At 50.0% G+C, this 14,006-nt stretch overlaps 1 protein-coding gene across 1 annotated transcript; it reads right to left on the bottom strand.

The window, feature by feature from the left end:
• Positions 1 to 922: 922 nt before the first annotated feature.
• On the bottom strand, positions 923 to 1,962 carry CGCA056_v015051 (uncharacterized protein; the record flags this gene model as incomplete). Its single annotated transcript, XM_037330292.1, has 3 exons — positions 923 to 1,206; positions 1,277 to 1,376; positions 1,462 to 1,962. 3 exons carry the CDS (start codon positions 1,960 to 1,962, stop codon positions 923 to 925), a joined length of 885 nt encoding a protein of 294 aa, XP_037171318.1.
• Between the last annotated feature and the right edge of the window lie 12,044 nt (positions 1,963 to 14,006).

Raw genomic sequence — 14,006 nt, 5'->3', positions numbered from 1 at the left:
CTTGTATATAGTATGACCCTGAGCCTGGCTCATGGTCAGACTTCCATAGCTCTTCAGCAATCAACTTAGTATTCATCCTCACGGATACTCTCAGCTTACCTTCACTGCGAATCACTTGTTGAGTCTAAGACTGATCACCTTAGCCTCTGAAGACCCGATCTACTACAGCCTACGAACTACGACCTACGACCACGACCTAGTGTACTGTTAGAACGTATCAATCCCCAGCTTCTGTTAGCAGACCCTACTGTCGGATAGCTGACCGTAACACGTGCCTACTAGGCCGCATTGTAGGGCTTTCGGCATAGATTACTATATGCGTGACAAGACTGGAAGACATTAAATATACAGAGAGGTAAGCCTATCTTACGGTTGGGTAGGGTTGACTTGTAGGCTGTAGCCGGATAGGGACGGATTTGGGATGTTTATAGAGGTGGGTGGAGAGGTATCAGTATTAGCTCTGATTTTGACTATCTATCTACTCCCCCCCCTTTTACAAGCGGGTCAGGGCAACCAACTGTGGCACAAAGCAAAAGCTTCGGTAATGACAAATCCGATGTCATTATCTCCTGTTCTGTACTATATAGTTACAATCCTACAGGGACCAACTGTAGCGGTCGTAACACACCCCCCTCCCGACCTGCTCTCAATCTCGCCTTGTTCGTACCTTATAGCTCACCGCTTCCAGCTGTGAAACCAAACAGCCTCTCACATATGGCCTGGTATGAAGTTGGCTCTTTTATGGACCGTCAGACAGTGTACGGTCGCCGGACGGCTAGCTGTCTATCCCGCGGTCCGAACCGTCGCCCTTCCCTCGCCTGAAAGCCCAGCTACTGAGTATCTCGGTTGAGGAGCTCACGTTTATTTCATGGCGTGGATCTCAGCTACTAATCAAATGATCGACCGCGACCGCTGCTGAGATCTAGAATATGGTGTCTATTGGCTTGGCGGATGTTCTGCGAAGCATCCCTGCTGGCTGGTTCCTTGATGCTTGCCCCTCTAGGCGCGCTCGGCGTGGAGAGGCTTGGGGTACGATGCTAATTTGCTTATGGGTGAACGTTGGGAACGGCTGTGGTAGTTTTATGTCGACTTTCTTGCCGGGCTTCCGTGGCACGACGATCCCTTCGTCCGCCATGAACTGCTTGCACCCCCACGTTAGGCGACCCTCTTGGTTAACGACTTCACCGCCGCCACAGGGGTTTTGAGCTGTTCAGTGAGCCCGTTAGCACGACGTCACCCATGTAGCATACATGTAGCAGGACAAGTATAAACTTACGGCCTGCGACGCCTGTCCGGCCCCCTTTACCGTAGGCCACGATGCGGATGGAGCGTGGGTGATTGTTAGCTTGCTGCGAGCTATCGCTGTCCAAATGGTACTTAGGAGGTGTTAGATATAGAGGAGTCGGTGTTTGGCGCCTTGATCCAGGGGAAGGACCTGGTAGCGGAAGGAGCAGGACCTACCTGGTGAACAGCGAAAATCTCCGCACAGCCGGCCTCGGTTCGATGCTTCTGGTTGACTGGGACCTTCTTTTGGCTCTGTAGTCTGGCTTGGCACCGGTTAAGGGCAGCGACGACTCGTGGTTTGGGGTGCTGGGGGCCGTAGCCGTATAGAGAAGGGCCGTCTCCCTTCTGGCTGGACGAGATAAAGATGTTGTTTTCAACGGCCATAACGGCTATCATGGCGGGCTGGTCCTGTGCCCTGATGTGATCAACATTGAACTTGGCCTGCATTTGGGTATACGCTAAGTCAGCAAGCCTATAGAGTTGGTCGTTGTTGAAAAGTGTTGTTGTGTCTCTAGTGAAGGTGAGCTTAGAGGAGTAAAGGATATGCTGCTCTTTATCCCGGGCGTGTTTGTCAAGTTGAAGGCCGAGATCCTGAGCTGCGATGCTTTGGAAGAGAGTGAAGAGCACAAGGAGCCCAAACAGCCTGGCCAGCCAGCCCTGAGATATAGGAGACGACATTTCGAAAGAGAACAAGTCGGAGATAGTGATTCGATAAACGCGGCGTGTGGCTTGCTGGGGAACGTACGATCTTTAGTAGCAATAGGCCGGCAGACAGCGGGAGTAAAACGGGCTGTGATAAGTACCTTTGTGTTCGGTCGAAGAGCCTCCTAATCCTCTCAATGGCTGTTCCCTATATAACAAGAGGGTCCCACTCAGCAGAGCCGAGAGGACGTAGAGAGATACACATAGGATAGGTAATAACAGACGGATAGGCTGGTCGCAGTCATCGTCAGCCTCTGATCATGGGTGCTCCCTTGTGACAGACAGGCTTTGCTCCGCGCCGGTTGAGGCACATGCTTGACCGCGGTTGGGCTTTACGTAGACCTCAACTGCGTCAACATCGGTCTAATTAGCTCTCCTGGCTAGAAGAGCCTGTATTGCTCTAAAGGTGTGGATCCTACGGGAACAGCGATACATAGCACAGGTTGACGGTCCAGGCGCTTAGACCCTCCCCCCCCCGCCCCGGGGAACGCTCATTCGGACTAGCGGTCTATGCCCCGTACCATAGTACTGAATTCATTTGTCCACCTCACTGGCATTAAGTTGCCGGGAATCGCCGAGGCCGAAGACAGCAGAATCGCCGAGGCCGAAGACAGCAGAATCGCCGAGGCCGAAGACAGCAGAATCGCCGAGGCCGAAGGTAGCAGACTGCCAGACACACACTATAATACTTCATAAGTATTGGAACGGGATTTTTTTGGCGTTTTCGGAGTTTAGGGACATAGGCATTAAGGCCTCACATCGCGTGGGCTACAGACTTCGTCGGGAAGACACCACATAGATTCATAGGCCGCGGCTGCGCAGCATGCGCTTTCCTTAGCGAATTTTCAAGCCTTTTATACCGTTCTTTTTGTATTAAGTCTGTAAAGTGCTCAACTCATCGTTCCCCTTTTAGTATATTAGTGTAGAGCGCCCACGCCCGGCTGCAACGCGTGGCTCTCGGCCGCCTGGCCTACAACCATTTCAGTATTCCCAGGCTGCGGTAGCTTATGGATCACTTTCAGCAGACCAGGCGCGGACTGAAGGTAGACACGTAAGAGAACGATGTTGATGATGAGACCTACGTTGAAACTGAATTTTGCATATGCTAATGTCTAGACGAACGTTTGCTGATATTAGAATAAAAAGGAAAGAGAAGGAAAAGGATAAAAGGGATAAAAAGGACTTTCTTTTTTTCTCTTTTGAAAATGGGAAGGGGGGGGGAAAAAAGGGGGAAAAGAAATAGCCTAGATAAAAGCCTAGTCGTGCGCGACTGCTTAGGTTCGCTGTCAAGTGATAAATTAGTGGCAGTTAATAGCCATTCTCCAGCATGTGGAGAGCATGGCAATTGGGTTGTGGTGTCGTTTTCTGCGAGATAGCAGAGAAGCTACAGAAACTGTGGGGGCGTAAACGAACGGCGGGTGTGAGAGAGAGGATACAAAACCAACGGTCAGCTCCCTGGCTAAAGGGGATTCAGCTTGCCGAGACAGTAATAGGTCGACGATGATGCTTTATCAGGTCCTAGAATTGCATCTCATCAATGCAGGACCGAGGGGCCCAGGCATCCATTGAATATAGCGCCTGACGGAAACCTAATCATCTGCGTAATTCTGTTAACTTCGTTGGGCTTCTTAAATCCTATGCCTTCGTTCCTCGTCCGCAGCAATTGAAGTTCGTAGGCACTACACTTTGTACATAGTTCTGTTTACGATGTTGGGTAATTGCTAGGTGTTTTCTGCTCCCCCGACTTAGCTACCTTGGCTTGGCGTCTAGTCTGGTCTGGTCTTTAATGGCACACATAAAGCATGCAATGCCACTCCGCGCCTCTTCGTGATGGAACGCCTTGTAACCCGATGATTCGCAACCCGGCAGTTCGCCAGATCCGCATTCGGGTTAATCGCACTCGATAGGCCGCAAGGATGATGTTGCTTGCGTCAGTTGGACATACTGGGGTCTTTGAAGCTGAACCGAGACACTGGGCTGGGTATAGGTTAAGCTATAGGTCTGAAATTTCAAAGGGGCGTTGATAAGGGGGGTTGGGGGGTCAGGGGGGTTGGGGGTTTCTCACTGATACTACTAACCCTGTATAACCCGACCGCATGTGCCGATATATCTGCTTCACTACGTATGGGCGAGAATTCCTTTTCCTACACGGTTATTGCCCATCATGCCGACCAGCTTAAACATAACCTATAAAGCCCAGAGTTAAACACGTTTGTTTCTAGGTTAGGGCCACCCGTATCATTCGCTACTACGATTTCTTTCACTGAAGCTTTACCGGCCAACACTCATTTAGCGAGAAGTACTACTAAGCTTTTGGGCAAGGTTGAGGATAACAGGGCCTCTGACCGGTGAGACCATTGCCAGGTGATTAATCACCTGCCTTAGGTAGGTTACCAGAGGTGAACACTCAGTTACCAACCTGCTACGCCCAGGACCATCTCATTGCGACATCATAGTGGATTCAGTACAGTCCTTCTGTTCCGAGTGAATTCCTGTCGCTCGCGCGATCGTGTCATCTGATTGCCCCGTTGTAGGCCGCCCGACGTCTGATGTTTGGGTAGTTGATTGCTTCTCTTCACCTTTGGGTTTAGTATTAAAGTGGAACTCCTCATTATATAGCAAGCTAAGTCTCATCCCCTGCGCAAAATCGAGTATATCGTGGCTACCCCTGCTGCACTGGGAAGACCGAGAGACGGCTAGATGATGAATTCTGTCACCTCGGAAGAATGACAGGGCCCTAAGGAAACCGAAGGGGGAAACCCTTCCGTGAGCAATTCATGTTTTGACAGGCCGCCTGTCGATCCCTGTTAGGTCACAGTATCAGATATTTATTATGTGTGGTATAGAGATTGATACGTGGAACCGGATCTCTAGCATTCTTCTTCTTGAAGACGAGGAGCTTCTTGGCAACAACAGCGTCGCCGAGACGGACGCCGGCGGATGAGGCAATATGGATGTCGGTCATGCTACTGCCAGCACTATCTGCGGTCACGTCAATGACTCCATGGACCATTCTCATCGCAAAGTCGAATGCAGCATGCTACCGCGGGGCTCGAGGGCCCCGCGCGCTGCTTAAAGTTGGTGTTGATGATCTTCCCTTTCGTCATCACATTAGTGAGCTTGTTAAGGGAAGTTTGAGGTGCTCTCGTGCTCCTCGGCTGACGGATCAACGGCCCGACGATGTAGTTAACAGTCAGAATACCGGAGTACCCGGGTGGCGGTGGTATCGACGTGGATCTTGAACTTGGAGGTCTTAGTGCGCTGGCTTAGACCGCCGTGGGGTTCCTCGGGTTTGGGGTTCAGGATACCTTAACCTTAGTATCTCTGGCCTGGCCATGCTCAGTCCCCCCTAGCAGGTGGACTTGATGGCTAGGTTAAAGCTAACGGAAGAAGCCTAGTTGTTGGGAGCCTGCTAATTACCCACGGAGGTGTATATGCTATGGGCATAGGGGAGGCGGCCTTGCCGCACCGATGGCGTCGAGGCTTGCGAGGAAAGGCAGGCATGGAGAGCTTTGTTTCAAGACAGTGGATGTACTCGATAGCTTCTGTGGATATTGCGGTTTAGTGTGTGGAGTGAAGGTAATTGATAGCTAGTCATAGTGTCGAATTGGCTCGATAGCGATGAGTAGAAAGGAAAGCTGTGAAGAAGGTAATGAGCTTTGATGTTAAGGCCGGAGCCCACGTTTATATTAGGGGTGTCATGGACATTTAAAGCCGTTGCTGAAAGATGAGACCGATCGACTAGATAATATCGGGTGGGGAAAATGGGGAAGGGCCTTGAGCCTCAAACGTGGATCGGCATTTCCGGTTTATAGTCCGCTCGATCGGTACCTCGCATACAGCGTGCCAGCACTGCCGATGCGAGGGATAACTTAGTCAGATAGTAACGCGGAATACCGAAACTTCGATATCGAAGGAGAGTACCAAGTGGACACTTAAGTGTCTGTCGTTAGAGGACGTGTAGTTAAGGTGAGGAGATATCTGATCAATCGAGGGGGAATGTCCGTGACAAAGTTTAATCACAAGCACATATTAGGGTGTCTATCCATCGTATAGAATGCTTGCTGGGCTGCCTTGCGATCTTCTGCTGTTGTGTCTAGGCTGTTGCGGTTAGGAACGAGCTATGCTTATCCGTAGCAGACGTTACATCTTCCTTCGCCGTCCTCGTAACTAGAATGGTTACTTCTTCCGTCTACCACCCGGTTGAAAGGAGCCTGTCAGTATTCGTCAGTGGGGAGATGCTTTAACCTTGGCGCCTACTGTCATAAACCGGTGGTCTTGCTGCTGCTGCTGCTGCCTCTTCTGAGCGAAAGTCGCAAACATCGCCTCCCATTTATGGAAAGACCTCTCGTCTCCCATCTCATCCTAAACCTATTCTTCTCCCTATACACAGACATGCAGCTACGACCGTAAGCAATACAAACTGATGACTGCTGTGTTGGTCTATAAGCAACCTTCTCCCGTACTACTATAGCAGCTCCTCGTGAGCAAGGAGCAGCGCTCAGCAGCAGCGTTAAAGTTTGAACCCCAAGGGTAGGCCCTTGCTAATATCCCGCTACTTCCTAGCGCTTTTTACTTTTCAGAATACTTGCGTGATTCTCCTGGATCAATCACTGCTTCCTTCTTCGCCTAGTCTTCTAACAGCAATTGGCATACTAACTTCACTATCAAGATGTCTTCCGGCTGCGCCGCTTGTCCATGGTTTGGCGCCCGGCGTTCCGCGCCTGCTAGTCTCTTCCGTCCGCTTATAATCTTCGGCACCCAATTTAGGACCTGAACATTATCATAACCGGGCATACGATCGACGGAGTGCACCTCAGGGAAGTCTTCAACCTCACCAGCCAACCACGTTAGTTCGTATGAACCAGCCCTTCAGCGGTAGTATTAGCCGAGGACTTAGTCTGAATATGGACGTTAGTAGCACAGCTCAGCTCGGCTGTCTGGGAGGGCAACGGGCAGTTGGACATGTTCGTCCGATTTAACAGAAGAACCTCCATAATGGCTTTTGTTTACTTCGAGATAAAATATACCCTGGAATGTTTGTTTGCTATAGGCTATAAGTTACTGTTGGGATAGGGTTTTACTATCATTAGATGGCATGGAAATGGGCGGACGTTTGTGTTGTCTCGATCATAGGAGCTATACTGGGATGCTTACGTAAGGACGAGTTGGAAGTTGTTAGCTCTGGGGTGGTTCAATATGAACCATGGGAAATGGTCTAATTAGATCTCTCCAAACCCTTTCTCAATTCAATTAAACCATCCATCTATAGGCCGGAACTTCGGGATCAATAGGTACCTCGCTAGCAGCTTCAATTGCATTTATCATTAGTGCCGTTCGGGCGCAGAACGCTCAGTGAATGCTTCTCTCCAAGATCTCAATGAATCCTACCCCCTGTCTTTGTAGACCCCACTCAATGATACTATCACTCATTGTGGACGTTTGGCCAGGAGTAGGAACGCCTCAGAGGGTGGGTACGGAGTAGGGCTAGGGAGGGATCAGGGATGTCGTGCTTAATCAGGCCAGACATGCAGGCACCGCCGCACTGGCCCCTTGGATAGATGGTGAAAACGCGAAGCCGAAACTCTAAACCGACGACATGGGTGGCCGACCATAAGCAATTGCCGACAATGTATCCTCCAATCTCCTTCTCGGCTGTTAAGGGAGATATTCTGCACCTGATTCCCGCTATCTTGCAACCTGGCCCGGTCGAATACGACTCTGTAACTACAAAACTACAGTATCCACCTGCTGAGGTCTAGACCCACAGCTGCGTGGTTTGGGGTGAGGTGATGAGGATGCGCCGGGGTCTCGGTCATCTCCAGCCGGAGCAGTCCTGCGGGGAGTGCCAAGGCACAGCACCGCCAGCGGGATCCGGAGCGAGGGAAGGGTGGGGAGTGCTGCGCGCTAGTCGCGAACCACGCTGGATAGGTGTGACAGCTGACGGCCGAGCGGCCCGGTCGGTTTAGCAGGTCCCGTCTGAAAGATTGGTCCAGTAATTGTGGGTAGGTGAACAGGCCCTCCACACCACGGTCTCGAAGGCCCCACCCCCCTCCCCATTCAGGTTCCAATGGTCCGATGAACCCCTTCTCGGAGTAGGAACGAGCTATTTACCCATCTCTGCAGACGGCGCAGGGCATAGAGATGATGCTATAATGACTTATTATGGCTAGCGCTTGATAACACCTCCCAGGCAGGCTAGGGGGCTCTGTTCTTCACTAGTGAAGTGGAGGGAGGATTTCCAATCTCAACCCGCTATTCAGGTTTCCACAGTTCGATGTCTAGCTTTCATGAGACAACTGAGGCGCCATCGTGGTATGGCTCTATAAATCTCCCCTCAACGACGCATTAATATCAACATCCTAAAACCCAAAAGACATATGATAGAAGCAGCCTAGGTACACTTTCTCTAGGGGGCATGAGAGCAAGTGTATATACAGGACGTGCTGACGGCCCAGGTAGGATATTCTGCCGGATTAGGGCTTATGAATATATGTTTTGATGTTAGATGTCCGCTCTTCTGTTTCAGAGCAGCGAGTCTCCCGTTGATAGGGGTAGGGGTCTCACTTACTACCTTGGGTTTAATATAAATAGGTGCCCCCGAGAAGTCCTGCCTCCCGTCGTGGTACCTCCAGCCCTTCGGTTGGACGTATCCCATCCGCTGCTCTATTAGGAAGCATATAGTTAGATAAGTAAGCGATTCGCAAGTGGTGCTTGAAGGCAGAGGGGCGTCATAGCCTGTGTAATAGTAACAACATCAGCAACAATAGCAACAATAGCAAGAAACTTGCTATAAGGCTTTGGACTAGATGTTACTTAAGGAAGGCATTGCTCCACTAATCGATACGGAGAAAGGGGGATGGGGACTAGAATATGTGTCTTTCTACTAGCTGGAAGACGGAGTAGGTAAGACCTTGCTGTAATTGACTAACTCGCAAGTTAACCAACAATCAAATCCCAGGGGGAAAATCAACAAGTTAACAAGTATGAGGGGCAAAATTGACTTTATTGCACTTGCGGCAGCGCTGTCCAGCATTGGACGAATGTGATTACAGTTTGTCCAATGAGCTACTTTACTTAGATGCTTGGATGGGCCTCTTGATGTTACTGTCGTTTCGTCTATCTAAAGGATCGTCTACGAAGAACGTCGGCGTAGCCTGTATAAGCTGTTTTGGACTGTATCGGCTGCGTGTGTGGCAATACTTATATAGCCTTCACCTTCTGAACAGAGCACACAACTTTGTCTTAGCTTGTAATATACGGCTATAGCTTGAGACAAGCCGTTTTGCGATAGAGAATATCATTAATATCGTAGTCTCCATATATACTTGCGTTATTGGTTTGCGTGGTTAAGTTAGTTCCTAGCGATACAATAGCCTAAGCATAAGCTAGACTACTTACAGAGCTGACTTTTCAGTCCGCTCCTCCGTTCGTTTAAGTTGGATGATTAAACCCCGCTCATGTTAACACTATTGATTATACCTTACGTATTAGAATGCCTGTCTGCTGCAAGACTAATGCCTCTATGTAACATCCAACCTCCTGTTACTAGCTTAATGAAAGGTCCTAGTCCTTAGAACGCGTGAGAATACCGCGGTTGTTATCAAGGTATAACAGCGGGCAGGCGGGTTAGGGGGGGCTGTAGGGGGGGGCTCTTAGAATTCAGCAGAGAGCGCTCGGCTGAGGCGCCCAGGGAAAGCTATAGATCTATAGCTAGCTATGATGCTGCTACAAAGGACCAAGGTTAGGTATATTCAGAGCTGTAGGATAGAGGAACTTAAGAGATTTCATGGCTTTAGCAGGAACCCCTGAATAAGTACGTATCAATAGTCTTGACAGGATAATGCCCATTAGATTCTCTCTTGCTTATGGAGAGCCGAGGCGATGGGCGAAGAACCGTGAGGAGAAGACTAGAGGGAGTGTTTAGACATTAACACGCTTGCCTCCCTTATAGGTTATTGTTCCGACCGTGATAGTAAAGAGTTCATCTTGAAGAGTGAGGTTGAGTCTTCTAGCCAATGTTTCTCTAGATCTCTGACACAATCACTGGAATCTCTGGAAGGAGATAACGCGATTAGTCAATCCAACAAAACACGTCCCCTCGACGCATGTACCATTCTACCCACAACGCCAATAACTGGCTTGGCTTGGTTCTCTTTTAGCTAACGTGCCCCGGCCCCTACTCTCCAGCCCCATCAGCAGGCTGACGTAGACAGGCTACGAAACCCTAAATAGTAAAGACGGGCCTAGGCGTCTCCCTCGGTGTGTTTCAGAGTAAATCATCCTGGGTTTACTAGCCATTTGACCCTAGTTCAACGGGGTTGTCCAGAATTAGAACGGAAAAACCGTAGTGGAGACGGGAACATTTACTAGTTTGAGGCTAGATAGTGGTTGTCGTAGACAAACGCGCAGCACTTCACTTCATGAACATGAGCTACAACTGTGTCTGTCTAGTCGTTGGGGGTTGAAGGTTACGGCGATTGTATGTGTTGTGAGAAGAAGGAGACCTCAGGTTTCGGGCAGCGCAGTGGAAGACCTGCAATGGTCGAGGCCCATTGTACCACTATAGATAGCCTTAGAAGTATTGGAGTCAAACCACACAAATCTACATGCTTTGAACCAAGGGAGTCAGTAGTGTCAAAGCCAGGCGGCCGATAGTGCCTGGGTCCGAAAGATCCCTATAGCGAGTAGGAAGCAATAATGCTAGTGGTGGGACGAGTCTGCAGGCACATCGCACAAAGCTGACTATGCGGCATACTACAGACGGAGATATTAAGTAATAGTAAACACTACTCTTAGCCGGTATGTTAAGGTTTGTTTAGTTGAGTACAATGATTATGCGTTTTGTTCTTGTTTTATAGGTTAACCACGACGTAGCTAGTGCTATATCCTGTGACGTCCTGCTTTGTGAAATGAACGCTCCCCTTAGCTGCAGTCTGGTGCTAGCTGAGTGTGGGACTGTTGGAAAACAGGCTCAACGCCGAGGATGGTGGCGCGGGCGTGGGGGTCATGGTGTCCGGGGCGGCGGGTGCTCTTTCTGACCCCAAGTATCGTACTGTGCCACGCATGCTGCTGTTCGTCCCTATAGCTGGGCAACTATATACCTCAGCGTGGAACAGGGGATCACAATACTACACGTAGTATTATTATCGATTGTGTCACACTTAGCTGCCCTAGACAGCTCGTAACCAATGGACAGACTGCCGGCGGGGCGCTAAACCTTACGAGAATGGCGGGAAAACTTTGAGCGGACTTCTCCCGGTGTACTTTGCGCAAATCGCAGCGATACGCAGCCGAACCCCGCGACGTGGAATTTAAAATGCGCGGGGCTTGAAAGCCCGGTTCTCGAACACGATTCTCAATAACTCGACACGATCGGATCTCCTAGCATGAGCATCTGCATATACACAGCCAGGGTAGGACATCAACTTTAGTGCAGTTAAGTTAGACCTCTAAATAGTCAGAAGACTGCGATTAGTCTATGACTGAGGCTGGGCTGAGCTAAAGTGAAGATGAACTGAGTAAACAAAAAATGAGAATATTCTTATATACTTGATACACCTATCCATGTTCTCCGTATTAACAAGGAAGGCATAGACTTCACAATAGCATGGCTGGCTTAGATTATAGAGGCTAGATTTACCTCTGTTGACTTGTTATAGTGGCGACCGCCACCTTCGCTCGCGCGTGCTGGGGTCGGTTTTGCTATGTCCCCCAGGGCCCCCTAATAATTATCATTCATATCGCTGATTGAGTGTGATCTACTGATACGCGCGCGTCGAGCTGTTGTGTAATGATCTTATCTTAGGGACCATGTGTGGTTTCCGACTGAAGAAGCATGCTGGTTAATAGAGAATAAGAAGGCGACGGACTTTACTGGCTATTTCGGGCGAGCTGCCCTGCAACTCTTCCTACCGCTCTTTTCCCCCAATCCTTGCTTTGCTTCCCTTTTTTCTTTTTTTTTCCCTTCCTTCTTTCTTTTTTATCTTTGTGAAATATGTGCTAGCTATGCTCCAAGAGCCTAAGACCGATACTAATGCCTACAACCTGGTGGCGTGGTTGGTGATAACGCGCCTCTAGTCTTGCAACGTTAAGCCCGCAAGTTGTGGCCGGATGAACGGATGAATTAGCTTGGTGCCTAAGCCGAATGCGTCAGGAATAGTGTATAATTACTGGCTTCCTCAATAGAGCCTGTCCCTTATCTTACGCACTAGCTCGTTGCTGCAGTGGGGACGTCTATTATTTCCCTCCTCCCAAACTCTATTCTCGGTCTAGGATGGAGACACACATACATAGGCGAGGCCTTTCGTCTTCAGTCGCCCCCCTTTAACCCCGCCCACCCCCTTTGCCCCCCTTTTTCGTCACCTTTCTACGCCTTAGTTTGTATTAGTTCCCGCCGTCCCTTCTTAACGAGATACCCTTAGAAGTCGGATTGAAAACGAAGATGATATAGTGAGTATTGCAGAAACGACCCTCTGCCGGAATCCAATATAGCAAGCCTAAAACCACCTACAGGGATAGAATGTTTCAAACCAGGTCTAAGCACACCATCAACATAGTAAAGCACGTAATAGTGGAAGTGAACCCTTAGCGCCATCGTTCAAATGCGATCACGCAGACCTTTTGGTTGAGACACTCGTTCATAGGACGAGATGCCCCCACTAAAAGCTGTGTCTAAGCCGAGGAAACGGGCCACGAAAAGGATCAGACAGGCGTGTGATACCTGCCACATCCGTAAAATTCGGTGCGACGGGCGTCACCAGTGCATTAACTGTCTCTTAGCTAAGGTGGTTTGCTCATATAACGCAAGTTCCAAAGAGACCGGGACCTAAAGGGCCGAGATATGGACAGAGACCTGATATTCGACAGCAGAAGGGACGAAATCCTGATCTGCACTACAGCAGTTCAGCGGGAAGAGTTCAGCCTACGGATGGACACGCTGCTCGCTCGTGCTCGACATGCTCGACATGTAAGGTGCAGTGGGACATGGCTGGGACAGACGAGACGTTCAGCCATCGCCTCAACTGTGACTCACACATCAGACAATCTCTCGACCCTACTTGACGCATAAGTATCCCATCACACCAATGATAGATCGAGAAGTATAGAAGAGTACATCCGGAACTTCGCCCAATGCCCGGATGATTCTGGCGTTATGTGTCCTGTTGCGCCACCGTCGCTCCGGACCGTGAACGCGTGTCGGACTCTGCCGCTGATCGCCAGAGTTGTCTCGTAAGCGCAGCCATTACGACCTCTCGGAGCCCTCGGCGACTTCTTGGTCTCTGAAGTGCTGCGATCAAGGCGGTTCTGTCACCTCGCGGACAACCAGTCCCTTGCACAAGTTCAAACCTCTTTCATGCTGCATTGTGCACACTCTAGCCCCCGCAACGACTATGCGGCTTGGTTCTACCTACGTGAAGCGATAACTATACTACAGACGCTTAGGTACCATGAAGAAGCCACTTACGAGGAGGCGACCAACCTGTCTGTTGCGAGGGAAGCTAGACGGGCATTTTGGGTCCTCTTCGTCACGGAACGTGCTTTCGCGATTCAGCGACATAAGACCCTGGCCTTGCATTCCACAATTAACCTACCTCGCTTCGATCCACTCCTTGCGGACTCTAAAATCCTGCATGGCTTTCTTGATCTGATCTCCCTCTTCCGGCTTTTCGATGCCGAATTCATTACAGCGTGGAACTCTTATACGGAACGTCAGACGGTTAAGCCGGCGAAACCCCCAGATCATGAGCAGCTGTGCCAGCTGCAGGGAGCCCTGTCAAACTGCCTCGCCGATGTGTCCGCCTACCCCGAGTCGCAGCAAGCCGAGCTTTTCGTCACATGCGGGTGGCTTAAGACTGTTGTGTGGCAGCTGTGCTTGTCAGCGACGACGCTGACGAGCACGAATTATTGCGATAGTATGTCGCTAGGCTATCCCTTAAGCATAGCCCGAGACATTGTCCTTGTCCTCCAACTCTCACCCAGAGGACCTTTGCTACAAACAGGGTTAGCATGTTGGAGAA

This window comes from Colletotrichum aenigma (assembly GCF_013390185.1).
Source record: "Colletotrichum aenigma strain Cg56 chromosome Unknown KSG_Cg56_contig21, whole genome shotgun sequence".
In the NCBI taxonomy this organism is placed as follows: Eukaryota; Fungi; Ascomycota; class Sordariomycetes; order Glomerellales; family Glomerellaceae; genus Colletotrichum; species Colletotrichum aenigma.
Note: the sequence above shows the minus strand (reverse complement) of the source record. Positions and strands in the feature narration are given on the sequence as shown.